This window comes from Pristiophorus japonicus, chromosome 8 (genome assembly GCF_044704955.1).
Source record: "Pristiophorus japonicus isolate sPriJap1 chromosome 8, sPriJap1.hap1, whole genome shotgun sequence".
NCBI classification, from domain to species: domain Eukaryota; kingdom Metazoa; phylum Chordata; class Chondrichthyes; family Pristiophoridae; genus Pristiophorus; species Pristiophorus japonicus.
In genome coordinates this window covers 238,910,110-238,935,669 of record NC_091984.1, presented here as the reverse complement: position 1 = coordinate 238,935,669, position 25,560 = coordinate 238,910,110, and the positions used below count along the sequence as shown (strand labels likewise).

The 25,560-nt window shown below is 50.4% G+C and overlaps 1 protein-coding gene across 1 annotated transcript in view; it reads left to right on the top strand.

Moving 5' to 3' along the window:
- The window catches only part of adgrd1 (adhesion G protein-coupled receptor D1), a 344,020-nt gene that overhangs the window by 11,946 nt on the left and 306,514 nt on the right, over nt 1–25,560 (top strand). Inside the window, 8 exon segments of the mRNA XM_070886412.1 lie at nt 5,051–5,143; nt 6,866–6,961; nt 8,351–8,473; nt 9,787–9,963; nt 15,778–16,035; nt 18,311–18,393; nt 21,406–21,558; nt 24,502–24,561. Coding sequence (XP_070742513.1) covers nt 5,051–5,143; nt 6,866–6,961; nt 8,351–8,473; nt 9,787–9,963; nt 15,778–16,035; nt 18,311–18,393; nt 21,406–21,558; nt 24,502–24,561 — 1,043 coding nt within the window.

The following is a 25,560-nucleotide window of genomic DNA, read 5'->3' as shown; positions in this document are numbered from 1 at the left end:
GGAGGGGGATACTGTGTGGGGAGGGGGATACTGTGGGCTGAGGGGGGGGAGGGGGATACTGTGGGAGGAGGGGGCGAGGGAGGAGGAGGGGCCGAGGGGGATACTGTAGGGGGAGGGGGATACTGTGTGGGGAGGGGGATACTGTGGGGGGAGGGGGATATTGTGTGGGGAGGGGGATACTGTGTGGGGAGGGGGATACTGTGGGCGGAGGGGGGGGAGGGGGATACTGTGGGAGGAGGGGGCGAGGGAGGAGGAGGGGCCGAGGGGGATACTGTAGGGGGAGGGGGATACTGTGTGGGGAGGGGGATACTGTGTGGGGAGGGGGATACTGTGTGGGGAGGGGGATATTGTGTGGGGAGAGGGATATTGTGTGGGGAGGGGGATATTGTGTGGGGAGAGGGATACTGTGTGGGGAGGGGGACACTGTGTGGGGAGGGGGATACTGTGGGGGGAGGGGGATACTGTGTGGGGAGGGGGATACTGTGTGGGGAGGGGGATACTGTGGGGGGAGGGGGATATTGTGTGGGGAGAGGGATACTGTGTGGGGAGGGGGATACTGTGGGGAGAGGGGGATACTGTGGGGGGAGGGGGATACTGTGGGGGGAGGGGCATACTGTGTGGGGAGGGGGATACTGTGGGGGGAGGGGGATACTGTGTGGTGAGGGGGAGGGGAAGGGGGATACTGTGAGGTCGGCCGCTATTTTGAAGAAGAGCAGGGGAGTTATCCCCGGTGTCCTGGAGCCAATATTTATCCCTCAATCAACATCACAAAAACAGATTATCTGGTCATTATCACATCGCTGTGTGTGGGAGCGTGCTGTGCACAAATTGGCTGCCGCGTTTCCCACATTACAACAGTGACTCCACTCCAATGTACTTTATTGGTTGTAAAGCATTGTGAACGGCGCTATATGAATACAAGTTAGACAGCTGTCGGAGATGCCTGGGAAACACTCCCGGCCCAATATCTGGTGGGGTGTCCTTTAGGTGATGGGACGAGGTCACTGAAATTGGCCGTCGATACATCTGTTTCACGCCCGTCGAAATCAACGAGGTCCAAATTGTGTCCCAATATCAAATCTCTATCGCTTTTCCCCCTCAAAAAGACCAACCGTTTATACCTTCTTTCAAAATGTAATTTTAAATTCAGACACTTTTTTTGACCATCTTATAACGGAAGAAATTTTACATAAATGATAAATAAAATACAACAACATCGTGCATTTATATAGCGCCTTTAACACAGTACAGCATCCCAAGGTGCTCCACAGGACCGTTGTCAGACAACGTTTGACACTGAGCCACACAGAGAGATATGAGGCCAGGTGACCAAAAGATTGGTGAAAGAGGTAGGTTTTAAGGAGGAGAGAGAGGCAGAGAGGGTTAGGTAGAGAGTTCCAGAGCTCGGGGCCCAGGCAACAGAAGGCACGGCCAGCGATTATAATCAGGGATGCTCAAGAGGCCAGAATAAATAAAAATCTGGTGTCGTTGTGAAGAACTTTGCAGATACCAAGCACTGTACATATGATGTATTGTGTCGATGGGCTGCCAATTGGATATAGATCTACACACTGGAGCAAATGCTGTGGCATATGTTCGGCCAGCTGTAGTGCTTAGGTGCTGGAATTGTAGCTTTGCCAGTGTTTGTATATTTACTGATTGTGGATTCATGTTCCACTCCAGAGACTGAACACTCCAGTGCAGTATTCCGCAGAAGAGCAGGGGAGTTCTCCCCGGTGTCCTGGGGCCAATATTTATCCCTCAATCAACATCACTAAAACAAATGAACTGGGTCATTATCACATTGCTGTGTGTGGGAGCTTGCTGTGCACAAATTGGCTGCTGCGTTTCCCACATTACAACAGTGACTACACTCCTAAAGTACTTCATTGGCTGTAACGCGCTGTTTGTAATTAGACACGCAGCCACATGGGGTTAGTGGCTAATGTAAGGGACAACACTGAACAAGACCGAAGGGACAGTCCAGATTCAATGCCTGGTTTTATCTCTGATGTCCTGATGTTCCTGCACAGACTTTAGGCCATGTCAGTATTGGACGGAAGGAATATTGGAGCTGGGATGTGTTTTCAGTGAAGCAATTAGTGAAATATTCCGGTTTTCCCACATGCTGAAGTTCTGCAGATGTCAATTACTGTTCGATATCTCACTCAAATAGCCCGTCCCTATCTCTGTAACCCCCTCCAGCCCCTACACCCCTCCCTATCTCTGTAACCTCCTCCAGCCCCCACACCCCTCCCTATCTCTGTAACCCCCTCCAGCCCCTACACCCCTCCCTATCTCTGTAACCCCCTCCAGCCCCTACACCCCTCCCTATCTCTGTAACCCCCTCCAGCCCCTACACCCCTCCCTATCTCTGTAACCCCCTCCAGCCCCTACACCCCTCCCTATCTCTGTAACCTCCTCCAGCCCCCACACCCCTCCCTATCTCTGTAACCTCCCCCAGCACCCATAACCCTCCCTATCTCTGTAACCCTCTCCAGCCCCTACACCCCTCCCTATCTCTGTAACCCCCTCCAGCCCCTACACCCCTCCCTATCTCTGTAACCCCCTCCAGCCCCTACACCCCTCCCTATCTCTGTAACCCCCTCCAGCCCCTACACCCCTCCCTATCTCTGTAACCTCCTCCAGCCCCCACACCCCTCCCTATCTCTGTAACCTCCTCCAGCACCCATAACCCTCCCTATCTCTGTAACCCCCTCCAGCCCCTACACCCCTCCCTATCTCTGTAACCTCCTCCAGCACCCATAACCCTCCCTATCTCTGTAACCCCCTCCAGCCCCTACACCCCTCCCTATCTCTGTAACCCCCTCCAGCCCCTACACCCCTCCCTATCTCTGTAACCTACTCCAGCCCCGACACCCCTCCCTATCTCTGCAACCTCCTCCAGCCCCTACACCCCTCCCTATCTCTGTAACCTCCTCCAGCACCCGCACCCCTCCCTATCTCTGTAACCCCCTCCAGCCCCTACAGCCCTCCCCATCTCTATAACCTCCTCCAGCCCCTACACCCCTCCCTAGCTCTGTAACCACCTCCAGCCCCTAAGCCCCTCCCTATCTCTGTAACCCCCTCCAGCCCCTACACCCCTCCCTATCTCTGTAACCCCCTCCAGCCCTACACACCTCCCTATCTTTGTAAACCCCTCCAGCCCTACACCCTTCCCTATCTCTGTAACCCTCTGTAACAGTGTGAGAGCAAAGCTGTGATCCATCTCTGAATATATAATCCTCTTGTATAAAATCGAAGGATTGACTTTTTTTTATTTGTTCCTGGGATGTGGGCGTCGCTGGCAAGGCCGGCATTTATTGCCCATCCCTAATTGCCCCTTGAGAAGGTGGTGGTGAGCCGCCTTCTTGAACCGCTGCAGTCCGTGTGGTGAAGGTGCTCCCACAGTGCTGTTAGGGAGGGAGTTCCAGGATTGTGACCCAGTGACGATGAAGGAACGGCCGATATATTTCCCAGTCGGGATGGTGTGTGACTGGGAGGGGAACGTGGAGGTGGTGGTGTTCCCATGCGCCTGCTGCCCTTGTCCTTCTAGGGGGTAGAGGTCGCGGGTTTGGGAGGTGCTGTCGAAGAAGCCTTGGCGAGTTGCTGCAGTGCATCTTGTAGATGGTACACACTGCAGCCAGGGGGCGCCGGTGGTGGAGGGAGTGAATGTTGAAGGTGGGGGATGGGGGGCCGATCAAGCGGCTGCTTTGTCCTGGATGGTGTCGAGCTTCTCGAGTGTTGTTGGAGCTGCACTCATCCAGGCAAGTGGGGAGTGTTCCATCACACTCCTGACTTGTGTCTTGTAGATGGTGGGAAGGCTTTGGGGAATCAGGAGGTGAGACACTCGCCGCAGAATACCCAGCCTCTGACCTGCTCTTGTTGCCACAGTATTTATGTGGCTGGTCCAGTTAAGTTTCTGGTCAATGGTGACCCCCAGGATGTTGATGGTCTAAAGTATTCCATATGGAAAAGGACATTTGTCTTGTCTGCACCCAGAAAATCCCATGAATGAATAATTGTGCTGAAGACTATTTTCGAGTTGAAGTATTAATTTTGCTTTTACAGGGGGCTAGATGTTCAGTGGAAAAAAATGAAAGTTATTTTCCCCGTGCAGTCGCGTGATATAAACCTTCCGATTGCAGGAACGCTGCACAGACCAGGCATCAAACTCTCAGCAGGTTGAGCTCAATCTCACAGCACAGGAGGATCCCATTGGGCCCATCGTTCCTGTGCCGGCTCTGTGACAGAGCAATCCAATCAGTCCCACTCCCCCCGCTCTCTCCCCACAGCCCGGCACACTGTTCCCTTTTTGAGTATTTATCCAATTCCCCTTTGAATCTGCTCCCACAGCCCTTTCAGGCAGCGTAAATCCCAAACTTTTCCAAGTTGTTTTGCCTTGCTTTTATCTCGGCATTAAGAGCGAGGCTTTGGAGTCGGGAGGTCACGGGTACAAATCCTGCTCCGGACATTCCTGACGGGATCCTCTGATCTCGGGGTTGGATGACCCCACCCCCTTTCCCACCGCCTGGGTTATGGGAGCCCGTAAACACCCTCCTCCTGTCGGACAGGACTAACCCCGGCCCCACCCCATGGGCTGGGATAAAGATGGTCACAGCCCACGGAGGGAGTGTTCACATCGGGGCCAGCCAGTTGGGTTCAGGGGATCCACGATGAGGTATGCAGTTGTGAGCCCGGTGGATGAACCGGTAATGTGTCGTGTGATTGTTAAACCTTTGCTAATAAACCAACTGGTTCTTAACCGCAATGGCCGGCTGTGAAACCCATGAAGCTGGTGGTGGAACTCCCAACAAAGAGCGTCCGAAGCATTCGGCAGACCAGTCACCACCTGCGGAGAGAGAGAACGTGTAACGCGTGACCTCCCATCGCTCCACAAGGGGGACGTGCAGGTGAGGCGAATGGGAATAATATCTGGGGGCGATGTGTTGTTGGATGTTGAGCGAGTGCTGCTTGCCCAGACGGACGGTGTGTCGGAATTTTTGACTTTGTTGTAACCAACGCGATGCACTAACCAGCTATTTTGCAGGTTTGCAGGTGTTGGAATCCGCCTCACATTACTGGCCCTTGGATCGAGTGGAGGGACTCAACGAGCTGTGTGACATCAACGGAAGCCGAACAGGTCATGTCAATGGCAGTGAAAGAAACGTGTGTGTCCGGCTGTGACGTTCCGCTTGTGTTAGGCTCCATAGTCTCAGGATAAGGGGCCGCCATTTAAAACCGAGATGAGGAGGAATTTCTTCTCTCAGGGGGTTGAAAATCTGTGGAATTCTGCCCCAGAGAGCTGTGGAGGCTGGGTCATTGAATAAATTTAAGGTGGAGATAGACAGATTTTTGAGCAATAAGGGAGTGAAGGGTTATGGGGAGCGGGCAGGGAAGTGGAGCTGAGTCTATGATCAGATCAGCCATGATCGTATTAAATGGCGGAGCAGGCTCGAGGGGCCGAATCCTATTTCTTATGTTCTTATGTTGCATTTCATACAATTGCCACAAAGTTCCGACATATCAATGTAACACAATGGGAGATTTACCCTTTTCATGTACACACCAAACACTGCGGGCTCATTGCTAGAGGGATGGAATTGAAAAGCAGAGAAGTTAATGTTAAATGTGTATTGAACCCTCAGTTAGACCACACTTGGAGCACTGTGCACAGTTCTGGCCTCCATATACCTGGGTTAGACCACACTTGGAGCACTGTGCACAGTTCTGGTCTCCATATACCTGGGTTAGACTACACTGGGAGCACTGTGCACAGTTCTGGTCTCCATATACCTTGGTTAGACCACACTAGGAGCACTGTGCACAGTTCTGGTCTCCATATACCTGGGTTAGACCACACTAGGAGCACTGTGCACAGTTCTGGTCTCCATATACCTGGGTTAGACCACACTTGGAGCACTGTGCACAGTTCTGGTCTCCATATACCTGGGTTAGACCACACTTGGAGCACTGTGCACAGTTCTGGTCTCCATATATCTTGGTTAGACCACACTTGGAGCACTGTGCACAGTTCTGGTCTCCATATACCTGGGTTAGACCACACTAGGAGCACCGTGCACAGTTCTGGTCTCCATATACCTGGGTTAGACCACACTAGGAGCACTGTGCACAGTTCTGGTCTCCATATTATAAAAAAGATGTAGAGGCACTGGAGAAGGTGCAAAAAAGAATTCACATGGATGATACCAGAACTGAGTCGGGAAAGATTGAATGGGCTGGGGCTCTTTACACTAGAAAAGAGAAGGCTGAGGGGTGATCTGATAGAGGTCTGGAAGATTATGAAGGGGTTCGAGAGGGTAGACATAGAGAAGACATTTCCACTTGTGGGGGAGACCAGAACTAGGGGCCATCAATATCAGACAGTCACTGATAAACCCAATGGGGAATTCAGGAGAAACTTCTTTACCCAGAGAGCGGTGAGAATGTGGAACTTGCTGCCACAGGGAGGGGTTGAGGCGAATAGTATCGATGCATTTAAGGGGAGGCTGGATAAACACATGAGGGAGAAGGGAATAGAGGGATATGGTGATGGGGTGAGATGGAGAGGGGTGGGAGGGGGCTGGTGTGGAGCATAAACACCAGCCGTGGGGCCGAATGGCCTGTTCCTGGGCTGTACGTTCTATGTAATGGTATCCATTTATGGTATTGCTCCATAGATATTCCCTCATTCTCCACAGCTGACACATGGTCTGGAGACTTTGCCCATTTTACTGTATTTGCCATTTAAGCTCGCGTGCGGTGATGATCAGTTGCGGATGTGTTGTAAGCCCCTTGACGGGACGTACTGCCTTACTGTTTGTTCTCCGTCTCACTCAGTGTCTTTGCTCTTTCTTTCTGACAGTTCTCAGAGTCCACAACTTCACTGTACTTCCCTCCTCTAACTATACCTCTGTCTACACCATTGATTCTGCCTTCTCTAATCTGTCGACAATTGTAGGTGAGGATTTACACCTTTACCTTTCATATAGCCGGTTATATCAGGCCCAGGCAAAGTTAAGCTTTCGTTTTGCGACTTGAAGCCTTTCAATAATTTTTAAGATGGCCCCAGGCTGTAGTGGGGACTGTATCAACGCATTGCTATTTGGGCATAAAGTTAAAGATCTCCTTACTGCCCACAGTACATGTTGATAATTGTTTTCTGCTTTTCAATTTTCTGCTGAAGCCAATCACGTCTATTGGGGTACAGTTCCACAATTCTATCTGCGAGGTATATTGGGGTACAGTTCCACAATTCTATCTGCCGGGTATATTGGGGTACAGTTCCACAGTTCTATCTCCCGGGTATATTGGGGTACAGTTCCACAATTCTATCTGCCGGGTATATTGGGGTACAGTTCCACAATTCTATCTCCCGGGTATATTGGGGTACAATTCCACAATTCTATCTCCTGGGTATATTGGGGTACAGTTCCACAATTCTATCTCCCGGGTATATTGGGGTACAGTTCCACAATTCTATCTGCCAGGTATATTGGGGTACAGTTCCAAACGTACCTCTTGCATACCAATTATATTGGGGTACAAATTACAAATGTAATTATCTAATGGCGTCACTGTGCAAAATAACCAGAGGAGGAGATGAGGAGAATGTGTTTATGCAGCGAGTTGTTGTGATCGGGAACGCGCTGCCTGAAAGGGCGGTGGGAGCAGATTCAACAGTAACTTTCGGAAGTGAAAGTTTGCCGGGCTGTGGGGAAATGGCAGGGGTAGTGGAAATACTGCCAAAACATTTAATGTTCAGCAGTGAGAGTGGAGCTTTGCACTGGTGGGTGTAAACACGCAGGTACAGAGTACAAGTCCCCTCGCAGTGTAACTCGGCCATTGTCGGCTGTGAATTGTCTCACACCAGCTGCACGGTATAACTTCAGTCCCCGTGACTGCGCAAGGTTTGTGCAATTCTGTCTTCAACAGTCGGGGTCGAGTTGGACATATTCCTGGAGGTGCTATCACGTGACCTCCCATCTCCAACAGCCCTGCCCCTATACTCCCCCGCCATTGGCTGCCCACGTCCATCCCCGCGGAGCCCCGCCTCCCCACAGCCAATCAGAAATCAAACAGACTCTTCATTACCCGATTGGATGAATGTTGGCAGCTTTTTCCCCCCCATTCCCACATTGTTCTAACTAACCAACCAAAGTGTTGACAGGGAGTGAAAGAGCGTGCATTTTGTTTAACGTGCCCTGTGACCTTTCTCCTGAGGTTGTTGCTCATGGCAGTGCCTGCAGATTAGTCTTCAATTCCAGCCTAGCCTCACGGGTCAGCGACCCGATCAACCGCTCGCTCGCCAACCTTCAAACTCTTCTCTCTTGCTCCTTTGTTATTGTAGATATTGTCGAGGGAGTGGTAAACAAGTCAATCTACCTGAATGGTGACTCGGGGGCCACTTTCCTTCACTTCGGCAGCTACAGGAACTCCTGCATCAGTGACCCGGCCGAATGCAGTGAGGCAGGTGGGTTGGTTACACTTACATTTCCACAGCCACCTTCCGGGCATCCCAGAGTGCTTCACGGCCGAGGGAGCACTATGTGTACTCGCTGTTGTAATGTGGGAAATACGGCAGCCACCCTGCGCACAGCAAGATCCCACAAACAGCGATGAGGGCCAAATATTGGCCAGGGTTAGGGAGGCAGATGCCTCTAGTTGGGTTTTTTTATCGACCAATCCAACATCTTGTCTCCCCTTCCCCATAAATGACCGGGTTTAACACGTTCAGCCCCGTGGCTGGTCGGAGTGGGATTTGAGCTGCCAACCGCTGGGTTAATAGTCTGGAACAGTAACCGCTGTGCCCAGTGCCTTGACTAAACATTCCAGGGTGCATCGCTGGACCGCTCCCGTTCTTTGCCCGCTCTGCACCAGTTCCTAACGCTGGTGCCCCCAGCCTTCGGACCAGACCAGAAGCGATCGCAGTTAGAACATAACATTAAAACAAGGAGCAGGAGCCGGCCATTCGGCCCCTCGAGCCTACTCTGCCATTCAATGAGATCATGGCTGATCATTGACCTCAACTCCACTTTCCCGCCTGATCCCCATATCCCTCGATTCCCTTAGCCTCCAAAAATCTATCGATCTCATTCTTGACTATACTCAACGACTGAGCCTCCACAGCCCTCTGGGACAGAGAATTCCAAAGATTCACCACCCTCTGAGTGAAGAAATTCCTCTTCATCTCAGTCCACAATGGTCGACCCCTTATCCTGAGACTGTGACCCCTGGTTCTAGACTCCCCAGCCCGGGGGAAACACCCTCTCAGCATCTACCCTGTCAAGCCCTGTAAGAATTTTGTATGTTTCACTGAGATCACCTCTCATTCTTCTAAACTCTAGAGAATACAGGTCTAGTCTACTCAATCTCTCCTCATAGGACAATCCCCCCCCATCCCAGGAATCAGTCTGATGAACCTTCGTTGCACTCCCTCTATGGCAAGTATATCCTTCCTTTGGTAAGGAGACCAAAACTGTGCACAATACTCCAGGTGTGGTCTCACCAGGGCCCTGTATAATTGCAGTAAGGCGTCTTTACTCTTATACTCAAACCCTCCTGTAATAAAGGCCAACATACCATTTGCTTTCTGAATCGCTTGCTGTACCTGCAGGTTAACTTTCAGTGATTGGTGTACAAGGGCACCCAGGTCCCGCTGAACACCAACATTTCCCAATCTCTCACCGTTTAAAAATACTCTGCTTTTCCATTTTTCCCACGCCAGTGGAAGTTTCCGCTGTGTCTTATCGCCGAAAGGTAAAACTGTGTCCATCTTTCCTGCAGGCGTTACCTTTTCCTTCTTCTGGAAGAACCTGGAGAAGCAGTCGCGGTTTGCCATGGCCTCGGGTGGGAAGGTGCTGTCCAATGGATTCTCCATCTATGCAAGCGTTGACGGGGGCTACGTGGAGTTTTACACTCGCAAAACCTTACGCCGGTGGAAAGCAACGATAAGCCCACCAGGTAAGTGATGGTTGAAGAAATATTGCCCTCCGCACTTTGTTTGTAAACTTGTGGGGCCCCTCGCTTTCGGTGTCCCATGAGCTGTTGAAGCTGCTCCCCAACCATTGGAAACTCTGAGTCATTAAAGTCATCACGTCTTTGTCTGTCTGTCATCAGATTCAGGCATTTTCTCTACTTGTTGAATTATTACCATTTTCTTTCTTGCTGCCTGCTAACACTACCTATTTGCTAATGTCCTCCTTGGGGTCGCTTACACTGTCTTTCAGAAGTTAGGACAGGGGGTCCCCAGGAGTCTCGGTATTTGCTGTGGATTCCCTGGGAGCAGAGGGACAAAGAAAGACCAGGGTCCATCGAGTTCGCCTTTTCCCATCCCGGGAGTCCCACAATCCAACGATAATGGAGTTGTTGACCAATCACAGTGATCAATCTCTCTGTGAGTCTACAACAGACACAGACACTTTTTTTCCCCCAAAATATACTTTATTCATATAAAATTTTCACAACACACTGGAAAATAGTTCAGTACATTGCGGTCAGCAATTCCATACAATTAGTTTGGATGCCGACAGCAGTTCCATAGAATGCACTAGTGTGCATTTCATTTCAAGGTACAGTTTAGTACAATCCGTAAATCACATTACATGTAGTACTGTGCAAATAAGGGTATTACATGGAGCAGATGAGAACAGGTTTACATTACATTCCAGGATACATTCCAGGTATCAATCACGAATCACATTACATGTAACACTATGCAGATGAAAGCAGTACACGGAACGAATGAGGATACATTTACATTTCTTTACAAGTTACTAAACAGTGCAGAGACTTTCATTATAGATGGCACAACACAGGTGTGTTTCAGTACATGGAGCTCGATGTATACAAGCAAATTAACAAGTACAGGCCAAGGGGGGTCTGATTCCATCCCCTGGGTTTACTGTGGCGGAAGGGCCTTAAACTCTGGCCCTTCCCCATCGTGTCTGAGGAAAACCCCCAGTGGGGGAGAACTTTGGGAACCAGAGGCCCAAAGTCCCCTGTTCCCCCCCGAGCTCGCTGCATCCCTCACACGGCACGGCCCACATTGCTCACATACTGGATCCCACAGTGTTATTCTCTGAAGGATATCTATCTGATTTGCATTTGAGTGAATCAATACTGACTGTTTTAGGAAGAGACCATTCAGCCCATTGAGCTTGTCCCGCCATTCAGTGAGATCATGGCTGATCTGTGACCTAACTCCATATACTCACCTTTACCCCATATCCCGTAATACCTGCGGTTACAAAAATCTATCAATCTCTGATTTAAAATGAACAATTGACCGAGCATCAATTGCTGTTTGCAAGAGAGTTCCAAACCTCTACCACCCTGAGTGTGTAGAAATGTTTCCTAATCTCACTCCTGAAAGGTCTGGCTCTAATTTGTAGACTGTGCCCCTAGTCCCAGACTCCCTAACCAGCGGGAATAGTGTCTCTCTATCTACCCTCTCTGTTCCCCTCAATGTCCTGAAAACTTCGAACCGATCACCCCTTAACCTTCTAAATTCTAGTGAATACAACCCTCAAAGAAAGACAGACTTGCATTTATATAGCACCTTTCACGACCACCGGACATCTCAAAGCGCTTTACAGCCAATTAAGTACTTTTGGAGTGTAGTCACTGTTGTAATGTGGGAAATGTGACAGCCAATTTGTGCACAGCAAGCTCCCACAAACAGCAATGTGATAATGACCGGATAATCTGTTTCTGATATGTTGATTGAGGGATAAATATTGGCCCAGGACACCGGGGAGAACTCTTCGAAATAGTGCCGTGGGATCTTTTACATCAACCCAAGAGAGCAGACGGGGCCTCAATTTAACATAAGAACATAAGAAATAGGAGCAGGAGTAGGCCATACGGCCCCTCGAGCCTGCTCCGCCATTTAATACGATCATGGCTGATCTGATCATGGACTCAGCTCCACTTCCCCGCCCGCTCCCCATAACCCCTTATCCACTTATCGTTTCAGAAACTGTCTATTTCTGTCTTAAATTTATTCAATGTCCCAGCTTCCACAGCTCTCTGAGGCAGCGAATTCCACAGATTTACAACCCTCAGAGAGAAGAAATTTCTCATCTCAGTTTTAAATGGGCGACCCCTTATTCTAAGATCATGCCCCCTAGTTCTAGTCTCCCCCATCAGTGGAAACATCCTCTCTGCATCCACCTTGTCAAGCCCCCTCATAATCTTATACGTTTCGATAAGATCACCTCTCATTCTTCTGAATTCCAACGAGTAGAGGCCCAACCTACTCAACCTTTCCTCATATGTCAACCCCCTCATCCCCGGAATCAACCTAGTGAACCTTCTCTGAACTGCCTCCAAAGCAAGTATATCCTTCCCTAAATATGGAAACCAAAATTGCACGCAATATTCCAGGTGGGGCCTCACCAATACCTTATATAGCTGTAGTAAGACTTCCCTGCTTTTATACTCCATCCCCTTTGCATTAAAGGCCAAGATTCCATTGGCCTTCCTGATCACTTGCTGTACCTGCATACTATCCTTTTGTGTTTCATGCACAAGTACCCCCAGGTCCCGCTGTACTGCAGCACTTTGCAATCTTTCTCCATTTAAATAATAACTTGCTCTTTGATTTTTTCTGCCAACGTCTCATCCGAAAGACAGCCCCTCTGACAGTGCGGCACTCCCTCAGTACTGCTCCTCCGACAGTGCAGTGCTCCCTCAGTACTGCTCCTCCGACAGTGCGGTGCTCCCTCAGTACTGCCGCTCCGATAGTGCAGTGTTCCCTCAGTACTGCCCCTCTGACAGTGCAGTATTCCCTCAGTACTGCCCCTCCGACAGTGCAGCGCTCCCTCAGTACTGCCCCTCTGACAGTGCAGTATTCCCTCAGTACTGCCCCTCCGACAGTGCAGCGCTCCCTCAGTACTGCCCCTCCGACAGTTCAGTGCTCCCTTAGTACTGCCCCTCCGACAGTGCAGCGCTCCCTCAGTACTGCCCCTCCGACAGTGCAGCGCTCCCTCAGCACTGCACTGGGAGTGTCTGCCTAGATCTTTGTGCTTAAGTCGCTGGAGTGGGACTTGAACCCACGACCTTCTGACTCGGAGGTGTGAGTACTGCCCACTGAGCCACGGCTGCAATCGGATACTAGCTGCTAGGAACAGGACTCGCAATGCACGGTACAAGCAGTATGAAGTTGGCTGTGGGCATTTCATAGAAAATGTATTTCAATGTTTGCTTGAGAACCTGAATTCTAGTTTGAGAAAAGGTGATACCGTTAAACTGGCTCGTTGGCCAACCTTTAGGGAACAGTGATGAGCCAGTACAGTTGTAGGATAGAATTGGCGATGTTTGGTCCTGCTGAGGGCTAAAAACACAATGGACCCTGGAATACACTTGATGGTCTGGAAGTCTATCCCCCGAAAAGCTATGTAGGCTGGCGATCAATTGAAGATGTCAAAGACTGATCAATTGTTTTTTGTTGCGTTAGGGTATTGAGGGCCATGGAACCAAGGCGGGTAGATGGGGTTGAGGTACAGACCAGCCATGGTTTGATGGAATGGTGGACCAGGCTCGGGGGGCTGAATGGTTGACTCCTGCTCCTGCCTGCAGTAGTATTGTAGGGGAGTGACACTGGCTGAAATTGGTCCCACATTTTACTATAATTATTTTAATTATTACATTGTGACCGTAATCTTTGCTGTGAATTATTAACCTGGCCCATGACACACAGACAATTCAACTTTGAGATTGGATTGTTGCCAACCGTTGATTACCCAAAGGACCCGGAGAGAAATACTGGCGATTGATGGAGTGAGAGGGGAGTGAATCGGCAAATGCAGTTCATGGACAGCATGTTCTGACATTGCAGCACTTGGGGCAATGAATGCCTGAGCGTGATTACAGGGCAGTCGTTCCATTGTGATCCGCCTTCAAATAATTCCCATCTGTCTTGTGTTCAAGTCCCTCCATGGCCTCCGACATCTCTGCGCTCCTCCAATTCTGGCCTCTTGAGCATCCCTGATTTTCATCGCTCCACCATCGGTGGCCGTGCTTTCAGCTGCCTGGGCCCCAAGCTCTGGAACTCCCTCCCTAAACCGCTCCCTCTTTACCATTTTTTTCTCTTTTAAAACACTCCTCACAACCTTCCTCACAACCAACCTCTCATCTTCCCTAATATCTCCTTGTGCGGCTCGGTGTCAAATTTAGTTTGATAATCGCTGCTGTGAAGCGCTTTGGGATGTTTTACTACGCTAAAGGCGCTATATAAGTACACGTTGTTGTTGTTTTCTCAGTCTCCCAGACTGTTTTGATTTCACTTTCTGCGAGCTGGTGCCGTGATGCTGATCACAATGCCAGCACACAGATAGATTTGGTGCTGGAGAATGTCCTCAATAAATAACTTGTGCATGAGAGTCTCACATCGCCATCGAGAAGTTCTGGCAGCGTCTCTGCTTTTAATTTATGGAGACCCATTTTGTAACGAGTCCTGCAGGCAGTGTAGAATTTATATAAACTGCACAAGGTTGTTGCAGTGAGTGCAGTTATTGGCGAAGACAGTGAAGAGGAATTGTACTAACAGGATTTCAAAGTCTGTTTTTAAACAATATTGGGTTTGGAATTTATTTTCTGAAGGCCTGGGGCTGAATTATTTTGTAAGGACAGATGAGGCTGCCAGTACGTTTGAGAACACTCAGTTGTTACTGTGCTCGCCCTTCTCGTCAGGCCATTTTCTACCATCAGACATTAGCTTATTCTCCAAAGTAAGCTTGTTTTTCAAGTGTGTGTGTGTGTGTCTGTTCATTCACGCATGTCTGTACATCTGTGTGTGTGTGTCCATGTGTGTATGTCTGTGTGTGTGTGTGTGTGTGTGTGTGTGTGTGTGTACATCTGTGTGTGTTCATCTGTGTCCGTGAGTACATATGTCTGTTAACATGTGTGTCTTCCTTTATACATGTGTGTACATGCCTGTCTGCTGCTGTTTGTGTGTTGTGTTTGCGTGTGTGATTGTGCGTGCATTGTGTGTGTACATAAGAACATAAGAATTAGGAGCAGGAGTAGGCCATACGGCCCCTCGAGCCTGCTCTGGCTGATCTTCGACCTCAACTCCACTTTCCCGCCCAATCCCCATATCCCTTGATTCTCCTAAAATCCAAAAATCTGTCTATCTCAGCCTTGAATATATTCAGAGACTCAGCCTCCACAGCCCTCTGGGGCAGAGAATTCCAAAGATTCACCACCCTCTGAGTGAAGAAATTCCTCCTCATCTCAGTCCTAAATGGCCAACTCCTTATCCTGAGACTGTGACCCCTGGTTCTAGACTCCCCAGCCCGGGGGGAAACATCCCTCCTGCATCTACCCTTCAGGACTGCTGACCAAGGGCCCTGTGGCTCTTTGTCGGCCAGCACGGACACGATGGGCCGGAATGGCCTCCCTCTGCACTGTAGATTTTTATGTTTCTACCCCTGTCAATCCCTTTCAGATGGGGAACATGGGGCTGCTGGGATTGTGTGTGTACATAGTTTGTGTGTTTGCGTGCGTGCACACTCACTCACCGACATGCACAGAGATTTTGTGCTGTCTTTAATAACTTTAAAAACTCTGAGCTTCTAGATGTCCTGATCATTTGTTTGCGAACTATTAGCTTCTGAGACTTTCCTGATAGGCAGCAGGAAAATCTTGAATCGGAGAGTCGATCAAAAGTGGAAAAGTTTGAAAAGCCAGAGAGCGAGATAGCAGCTTGGGCAGGCCGTGAGTTGTTCTGCATACCTGCGTGCATGGGGTTGACAGCTTCTCGTTGCTCCCCAGGCCCCGAGTGGACACACATTCTCTTCACCTGGACTTCTGTCGCTGGCCTGAAGATTTACGTCAACGGGACATTTAGCACCAACGACACGTACGGGAAGCTGGCGCCAGGCTACGAGAACCAATACGCCAACCTGGTGATCGGCAGCAAGAACAAGCAGTCGTACAGCCAGTACGTGACTGGCTCATTCGATGAGTTTGTGATTTGGGAACGCGCGCTCACGCCACACGAGGTACAGCTGTACTACAATGCCACGACAGGTAAACATAAGTACTTGCATTTATATAGCGCCTTTCACGGCCTCGGCATGTCCCATTGTACCAGTATTGTATTACAACAGTGACTACATTGGCTGTAAAGCGCTTTGGGACGTCCTGAGATCGTGCAAGGTGTGCAAACGTTATTTTTGTACCGTGCAATGTATTTGCTTCATGGGTTCTTTGCTTAAGAATTCACAGCAACACCTTGCTGATAAATCAACTAGTTCCTAATAGCAAAGGTTTAACAATCACACGACACATTACCGGTTCATCCACCAGGCTCACAACCACCTGCCCCATCGTGGATCCCCCGAACCCAACTGGCTGGGGTTTTATTGAGTCTTGTGAAACATAGAAACATAGAAAATAGGTGCAGGAGCAGGCCATTCAGCCCTTCTAGCCTACACCGCCATTCAATGAGTTCATGGCTGAACATGAAACTTCAGTACCCCCTTCCTGCTTTCTCGCCATAACCCTTGATCCCCCGAGTAGTAAGGACTTCATCTAACTCCCTTTTGAATATATTTAGTGAATTGGCCTCAACTACTTTCTGTGGTAGAGAATTCCACAGGTTCACCACTCTCTGGGTGAAGAAGTTTCTCCTCATCTCGGTCCTAAATGGCTTACCCCTTATCCTCAGACTGTGACCCCTGGTTCTGGACTTCCCCAACATTGGGAACATTCTTTCTGCATCTAACCTGTCTAAACCCGTCAGAATTTTAAACGTTTCTATGAGGTCCCCTCTCATTCTTCTGAACTCCAGTGAATACAAGCCCAATTGATCCAATCTTTCTTGATAGGTCAGTCCCGCCATCCCGGGAATCAGTCTGGTGAACCTTCGCTGCACTCCCTCAATAGCAAGAATGTCCTTCCTCAAGTTAGGAGACCAAAACTGTACACAATACTCCAGGTGTGGCCTCACCAAGGCCCTGTACAACTGTAGCAACACCTCCCTGCCCCTGTATTCAAATCCCCTTGCTATGAAGGCCAACATGCCATTTGCTTTCTTAACCGCCTGCTGTACCTGCATGCCAACCTTCAATGACTGATGTACCATGACACCCAGGTCTCGTTGCACCTTCCCTTTTCCTAATCTGTCACCATTCAGATAATAGTCTGTCTCTCTGTTTTTACCACCAAAGTGGATAACCTCACATTTATCCACATTATACTTCATCTGCCATGCATTTGCCCACTCACCTAACCTATCCAAGTCACTCTGCAGCCTAATAGCATCCTCCTCGCAGCTCACACTGCCACCCAACTTAGTATCATCCGCAAATTTGGAGATACTGCATTTAATCCCCTCGTCTAAATCATTAATGTACAATGTAAACAGCTGGGGCCCCAGCACAGAACCTTGCGGCACTCCACTAGTCACTGCCTGCCATTCTGAAAAGTACCCGTTTACTCCTACTCTTTGCTTCCTGTCTGACAACCAGTTCTCAATCCACGTCAGCACACTACCCCCAATCCCATGTGCTTTAACTTTGCACATTAATCTCTTGTGTGGGACCTTGTCGAAAGCCTTCTGAAAGTCCAAATATACCACATCAACTGGTTCTCCTTTGTCCACGTGACTGGCTAAGCCACTCACAACTCAACAGCTCCACAACTATTTTTGGTAGAAACTTTAAGTCAAGTGCCCCCTGCTGGCACTAGAACCCACAAATTAACAATTTAAAACTGTAACAAAAACCCTTAATCAAATTAAAATTTGGTTGCCGGGGGTGATGATGCACTCCAGTCCCTCCGGCGCCCACCTCTCGCGGAAGGCCGCGAGCGTACCAGTGGACACCGCGTGCTCCATCTCCAGGGACACCCTGGCTCAGATGTAACCGCGGAAGAGAGGCAGGCAGTCGGGCTGAACGACCCCTTCGACCGCCCGCTGCCTGGACCGGCTGATGGCACCCTTGGCCGTGCCCAGGAGCAGTCCTACGAGGAGGCCTTCCGACCTGCCCGCTCCCCTCCGCACAGGGTGCCCAAAGATCAGGAGTGTGGGACTGAAGTGCAAACCAGAATTTCAGGAGAAGCCACTTTAAATAATGGACTAGGGCTTCAGCCTGCAACAGCTCCACCAATGTGTACAGGTGCATACACTACACCACGAGACGTGCTCTCCTCTGTAACCCTTCTCTTTAGTTGGCTGTGGGTTTTTGAATTAACCATTTTAGTTGCCGCAGCTGGCCAGGAATTGATATGTAATAAAACACACACGCACACTCGCATGATGAATGGAAAAGCATGAACGAGCGTGTCTGTGATCTCTCGCCAGGTCTGCCTATTTGCACAGCTGAAAATAAGTCCTCAACCCCCTCGGGAAACTTGGATTCTATCTCCACCACAACGGATGCTCTAGTAAGTCTACAAGTCTTTTAAAAATGTTTTTATTTATTGGTTCATGGGATGTGGGCGTCGCTGGCAAGGCCAGCATTTATTGGCCATCCCTAATTGCCTTCTTGAACCGCTGCAGTCCCATGTGGTGAAGGTGCTCCTATAGTGCTAACTTTGTCGTAGCGGTTTGGTATAACTGAGTGTCTCGCTGGGCCGTTCCAGGGGGCAGTTAAGAGTCAATCACATCGCTGTGGGTCTGGAGTCACAGATCGGCCAGACCGGGTAAGGGCGGCAGATTTCCTTCCCAAAAGGGACATTAGTGAACCAGTTTGGTATTTCCGACAATCCGGTAGTTTCATGGGGCCCAAGTTTCAGATGTCCTCCCAGAACGGTGCACTCTGAGAGGCCCGCCTATTTTTTAGAAGAAAAAAAGTGCCTAAAACTTACCTTGCGATTCTCCAAGTCCAACAGGACTGTTTCACAGTCAGCGCAGCGCAACACAAGCAGCTGGGGACAGAGCGACAGCCCTGCACCAAAAAGGGTGCAAGTCGCTGCGTGCATGCGCAGTGGAGTCTGCGTGCATGCGCAGTGGAGTCTGCGTGCGTGCGCAGTGGAGTCTGCGTGCGTGCGCAGTGGAGTCTGCACGCGTGCGCAGTGGAGTCTGCACGCGTGCGCAGTGGAGTCTGCACGCGTGCGCAGTGGAGTCTGTGAGCATGTGCAGTGGAGTCTGTGAGCATGTGCAGTGGAGTCTGCACGCGTGCGCAGTGGAGTCTGTGTGCATGCGCAGTAGCTCCTGGCCCTCCCAGCGCGTCCTGTCTCCGGGCGACCCTATCCCTGGCCGAAGGGAAGTCGCGATGTTCGCCGCCCTTCTCCTGGGCCGAGTGGCCTGCCTGCCTAACCGTCCCTCGCCTCACCTCGTCACCACTGCCCTTACCTCCTCGGTGGTGGGCCCCGCCCGACCAGCAGCTATTTGGCGGCAGGGCCCGCCCGAACTACTCCCCGATGCTCCCGAACGGATCGGTGCTGCAGTAGGTGAGTAGAAATGTAACATTTTTTATTTATTGATATTTTATTTTTGATTTTTAAACATTTTTAAATTTTTGATATTTTTTTATTTATTTATTTATCATTTATTATTGATGATGGCTCTTTATTGGTAAAAGTGAAGTGTTTAATGCTTTGTAAAATCCTCTAACTTCCCTCTAACTTCCCTCCCCGCCCCCCCATCTCTGGCTACCTGCGCCTAATTTATAAAGTGTAGGCAAGGTTTTTCTGAACGTACAAAAGTTGACACTTACTCCATTCTAAGTTAGTTTGGAGTAAGTTTTCGCTACCTAAACTTGCTGGTAACGCCCCCTTTTGAAAAAAAACTGAACTGAAACGAAACTATTCTAACTCACTAGAACTGGAGCAAACTAAATGCCGAGGATAGCATGGATCGAGAATTGGCTGGCGAACAGAAAGCAGAGAGTCGGGATAAATGGGTCCTTTTCGGGTTGGAAATCGATGGTTAGTGGTGTGCCACAGGGATCGGTGCTGGGACCACAACTGTTTACAATATACATAGATGACCTGGAAGAGGGGACAGAGTGTAGTGTAACAAAATTTGCAGATGACACAAAGATTAGTGGGAAAGCGGGTTGTGTAGAGGACACAGAGAGGCTACAAAGAGATTTAGATAGGTTAAGCGAATGGGCTAAGGTTTGGCAGATGGAATACAATGTCGGAAAGTGTGAGGTCATCCACCTTGGGAAAAAAAACAGTAAAAGGGAATATTATTTGAATGGGGAGAAATTACAACATGCTGTGGTGCAGAGGGACCTGGGGGTCCTTGTGCATGAATCCCAAAAAGTTAGTTTGCAGGTGCAGCAGGTAATCAGGAAGGCGAATGGAATGTTGGCCTTCATTGCGAGAGGGATGGAGTACAAAAGCAGCGTGGTCCTGCTGCAACTGTATAGGGTATTGGTGAGGCCGCACCTGGAGTACTGCGTGCAGTTTTGGTCACCTTACTTAAGGAAGGATATACTAGCCTTGGAGGGGGTACAGAGACGATTCACTCGGCTGATTCCGGAGATGAGGGGGTTACCTTATGATGATAGATTGAGTAGACTGGGTCTTTACTCGTTGGAGTTCAGAAGGATGAGGGGTGATCTTGTAGAAACATTTAAAATAATGAAAGTGATAGACAAGATAGAGGCAGAGAGGTTTTTTCCACTGGTCGGGGAGACTAGAACTAGGGGGCACAGCCTCAAAATACGGAAGAGCCAATTTAAAACCGAGTTGAGAAGGAATTTCTTCTCCCAGAGGGTTGTGAGTCTGTTGAATTCTCTGCCCAAGGAAGCAGTTGAGGCTAGCTCATTGAATGTATTCAAGTCACAGATAGATAGATTTTTAACCAATAAGGGAATTAAGGGTTATGGGGAGCGGGCGGGTAAGTGGAGCTGAGTCCACGGCCATATCAGCCATGATCTTGTTGAATGGTGGAGCAGGCTCGAGGGGCTAGATGGCCTACTCCTGTTCCTAATTCTTATGTTCTTATGTTCTTATTTCTAAGATACTCCAAAAAAATAGAAACTCCAGCCAAAGCTTGGGCCCATGGTCACCGTTATTGACACTAGCTTTTTTAAAAAAAAATTCCAGATTTATTTAATTAAATTAATTTAAAGTCCCCAGCTGCGGTGGTGGGATCTGAATTCACAATTGGAGCTCTGGATTACTAGTAACATAACCGCTGTGCTGCCACCCCATAAGTCTGGGATTCCTTTCTTCAAAATTATTCCGTGAACCGTTCTGAGATCGGAAGAAGGCAGCCCATACCTCTCCGCCTCACTTTCCTCCTTCAAGACGCTCGTGAAACTGACCTCTTTGACCAAGCTTTTGGTCACCTGCCCTAATGTCTCCTTTTGCGGCTCAGTGTCAAACTTTTAAATCTCATAGTACTCCTAGCGCCTTGGGACGTTAAAGTTGCTATACAAATGCAAGTTGTTGTTGGGTGAAATGTGGATGATTCAGGCTCTGAACGTTTTTGGTTCTCAGGCCTCGACAGGTGCTTACTCCTCGGGCATGGCCAACGCGAGAGAGGGTGCGGAGGCGTTTCAGTATCGATTCACGACCATCGGGTTCCTCGATTCTTCCATAGTCCTTCCCAACAAAACTCTGCCTCATCAAACTGCTTCCAATCTGACTGAGGTGAATACTCCCGCGGTTTGACCCCGGCCCTGCGATCTCTGCGTGTCGGCTTGCTGTAGTGCCCGCACTTCCCAACCCAAGCCAGCGTGTTCCTTCTGCAACGGGAAGAATCTCCCAGGGGACCAGGTTGCATTGGACTATCTGACCACTTTGGAAAAGGGGCTGGATCGATAACAATTTGAGGAATGTAGAGATAGCAAGAGGAGATTTTTCTGGGTCGTCATTCCCTCTAGGCTGGAGTTTCCGAGGTCACGTCCCATCGTACTGTGTGGGCTGGCATTGGATAAAGTGAAAACTGACAGGTTGTTGTTAAAACCCATACGAACATAAACAGGAGCAGGAGTCGACCATTCGGCCCCTCGAGCCTGCTCCGCCATTCAATGCGATCATGGCGGATCATCGACCTCAACTCCACTTTCCCGCCCTATCCCCATATCCCTCGATTCCCTTAATATCCAAAAATATATTCAGAGCCTCAGCCTCCACAGCCCTCTGGGGCAGAGAATTCCAAAGATTCACCACCCTCTGAGTGAAGAAATTCCTCCTCATCTCCGTCCTAAATGGCCGACCCCTTATCCCGAGACTGTGACCCCTGGTTCTAGACCCCCCAGCCCAGGGGAAATAATCTCTGAGTATTGACCATGTTAAGCCCTGTAAGGTTCAACTGGTTCAGTAATGTCCCTCAGAGAATGGAACCTACCAAATCTGGGTCTATATGTGACTCTAGTCCCACAACATGTGGTTGACTCTCGATGACCTCTGACTCCGAGGAATCTTTCCCACCTCCTCTGGGACAATGGAGAGCTCACCAGGAGAACCCACAACTTCAAAACAACCAAAGAGACTTTGCCAGTGAATCAATGGTATGGAAATCCAGCCGATTCTATAAACACGGATGATTCGCTCCACCCTATTGCCACCCGAAATGAAAATGTACTCCTCCCCCGCCTCAGCCCAGCCAATGCTGAAACCTTCATCCGTGTCTTTGTTACCTCCACACTCGACTGTTCCCACCATAGTCCTGGTTGGTCTCCCAACTTCCACCCTCTGTAAACCCGCACCGAGTCCCACTCACCCATCACCCCCTGTGCTCACTGCCCCGTGTCCTAACTCGCACCGAGTCCCACTCACCCATCACCCCCTGTGCTCACTGCTCCGTGTCCTAACTCGCACCCAGTCCCACTCACCCATCACCCCCTGTGCTCACTGCCCCGTGTCCTAACTCGCACCGAGTCCCACTCACCCATCACCCCCTGTGCTCACTGACCCCGTGTCCTAACTCACACCCAGTCCCACTCACCCATCGCCACCTGTGCTCACTGCTCCGTGTCCTAACTCGCACCCAGTCCCACTCACCCATCACCCCCTGTGCTCACTGCTCCGTGTCCTAACTCGCACCCAGTCCCACTCACCCATCACCCCCTGTACTCACTGCTCCGTGTCCTAACTCACACCCAGTCCCACTCACCCATCACCCCCTGTGCTCACTGACCCCGTGTCCTAACTCACACCCAGTCCCACTCCCCCATCACCCCCTGTGCTCACTGCCCCGTGTCCTAACTCGCATAGAGTCCCACTCACCCATCACCCCCCTGTGCTCACTGCTCCGTGTCCTAACCCACACCCAGTCCCACTCCCCCATCACCCCCTGTGCTCACTGCTCCGTGTCCTAACCCACACCCAGTCCCACTCACCCATCGCCACCTGTGCTCACTGCTCCGTGTCCTAACTCGCACCCAGTCCCACTCACCCATCACCCCCTGTGCTCACTGCTCCGTGTCCTAACTCGCACCAAGTCCCACTCACCCATCACCCCCTGTGCTCGCTGCCCCGTGTCCTAACTCATACCAAGTCCCACTCACCCATCACCCCCTGTGCTCACTGCCCCGTGTCCTAACTCGCACCAAGTCCCACTCACCCATCACCCCCTGTGCTCACTGCCCCGTGTCCTAACTCGCATCGAGTCCCACTCACCCATCACCCCCTGTGCTCGCTGCCCCGTGTCCTAACTCACACCCAGTCCCACTCACCCATCACCCCCTGTGCTCACTGCCCCGTGTCCTAACTCGCACCGAGTCCCGCTCACCCATCACCCGCTGTTCACTGCCCCATGTCCCAACTCGCATCAAGTCCCGCTCACCCATCACCCCCTGTGCTCACTGCGCCGTGTCCTAACTCTCACCAAGTCCCACTCACTCATCACCCTCTGTGCTCACTGACCCCGTGTCCTAACTCGCACCGAGTCCCGCTCACCCATCACCCCCTGTGCTCGCTGACCCCGTGTCCTAACTCGCACCCAGTCCCACTCACCCATCACCCCCTGTGCTCGCTGCCCCGTGTCCTAACTCACACCGAGTCCCACTCACTCATCACCCTCTGTGCTCGTTGACCTACAGTGGCTCCGATCCAGCAACGCTTTGATTTCAAAATTATCATCCTTGTGTTTAAATCCATCCATGGTCTCGCCCCTCCCTATCTCTGTAATCTCCTCCAGCCCCACAACCCCCCGAGATATCTGCACTTGTCCAAGATAGGCCTCTTGCTCATCGCTCCAGCATCGGTGGCCGTGCCTTCAGCTGCCTGGGCCCCAAGCTCTGGAACTCCCTCCCTAAACCTCTCCACCTCTCTCTCCTAAATCAAGACGCTCCATATAACCAACCTCTTTAACTGTCCTAATATCTCCTTATGAGGCTCGGTGTCTGAAAACGCTCCTGTGAAAAGCCTTGGGTCATTTTACTACGTTAAAGGTGCGGTATAAATGCACGTTGTTGGTATGTTGGCATAAACATGGAGTCAAGGCATCAAAGTTCATTAAACCCTTGTGGTGCCACAAGCTATCTGCCGGATCCCTGCAGTGATGTACAGGATTGAGTCGGGCACCAAGTGTGGCATACTTTGCCAATGGTGCTAATATTTAACCGGATTATTTCATTGTTTCCTTAGAACTTCCTGCAGACGGTGGGAGAGGTTCTAGACTTGCCCAGTTGGAGTGCAACAGCGGAGGTAAGGAGCGGTTGGTGGCTCTGTCAGTCATTGTGTTGAGTGGGTCAGACTCTGATGTCGCCAGGTTGGAAACCACTGACAATGCAGGTTCGGGAGTTTTCAATACTTGTTCCTGGAATGAACCTCACCACTCAGACTCCACTTTGGGAAATCCCATGAGGTAACTCCCCGGGGAGTGATGCTTTGCATTAAAGAAAGAAATTTAATTTCTGTAGCGCCTATCACCACCTCAGGATATCCGAAAGTGCTTCAAAGTTTCTGCAGCATCTCCCAAACCCGCGACCTCTGCCCCCGAGAAGGACAAGGGCAGCAGGCGCATGGGAACACCACCACCTCCACGTTCCCCTCCCAGTCACACACCATCCCGACTTGGAAATATATCGGCCGTTCCTTCATCCCTAACTGCCCCTTGAGAAGGTGGTGGTGAGCTGCCTTCTTGAACCGCTGCAGTCCGTGTGGTGAAGGTGCTCCCACAGTGCTGTTAGGGAGGGAGTTCCAGGATTGTGACCCAGTGACGATGAAGGAACGGCGATTAAGAAGCTTGGTCGAAGAGGTCGGTTTTAAGGAAAGTATGAAAGGAGGAGAGAGGCAGAGAGGTTTGGGGAGGGAGTTCCAGAGCTTGGGGCCCAGGCAGCTGAAGGCACGGCCGCCGATGGTGGAGTGATTATAATCGGGGGGATTCGTACGAAGGCCAGAATTGGAGGAGTGCAGAGATCTCGGGGGCGGGGGGGGTGTTGTGGGGCTGGAGCAGATGAGCGAGGTGTGGAGAGGGGGGCGAGGCTATGGAGGGGTTTTAAAAGGACAACAATAATTTGTAAATCTGACAGTAGTGAAGCCAAGGAGTCGAGGAGCACAAGTCACGCAGGCGATCCTGTGGCATTTCCTGAGCGAGACCCTCCTTGTTCCTGTGATCAGCCGATGAGCTTGGGTTCCCAGGGGCAATGGGAGGCTGGCATCAAGCAACAACTCGTCACAATCCTCTTTGGAGATATGGAGGTG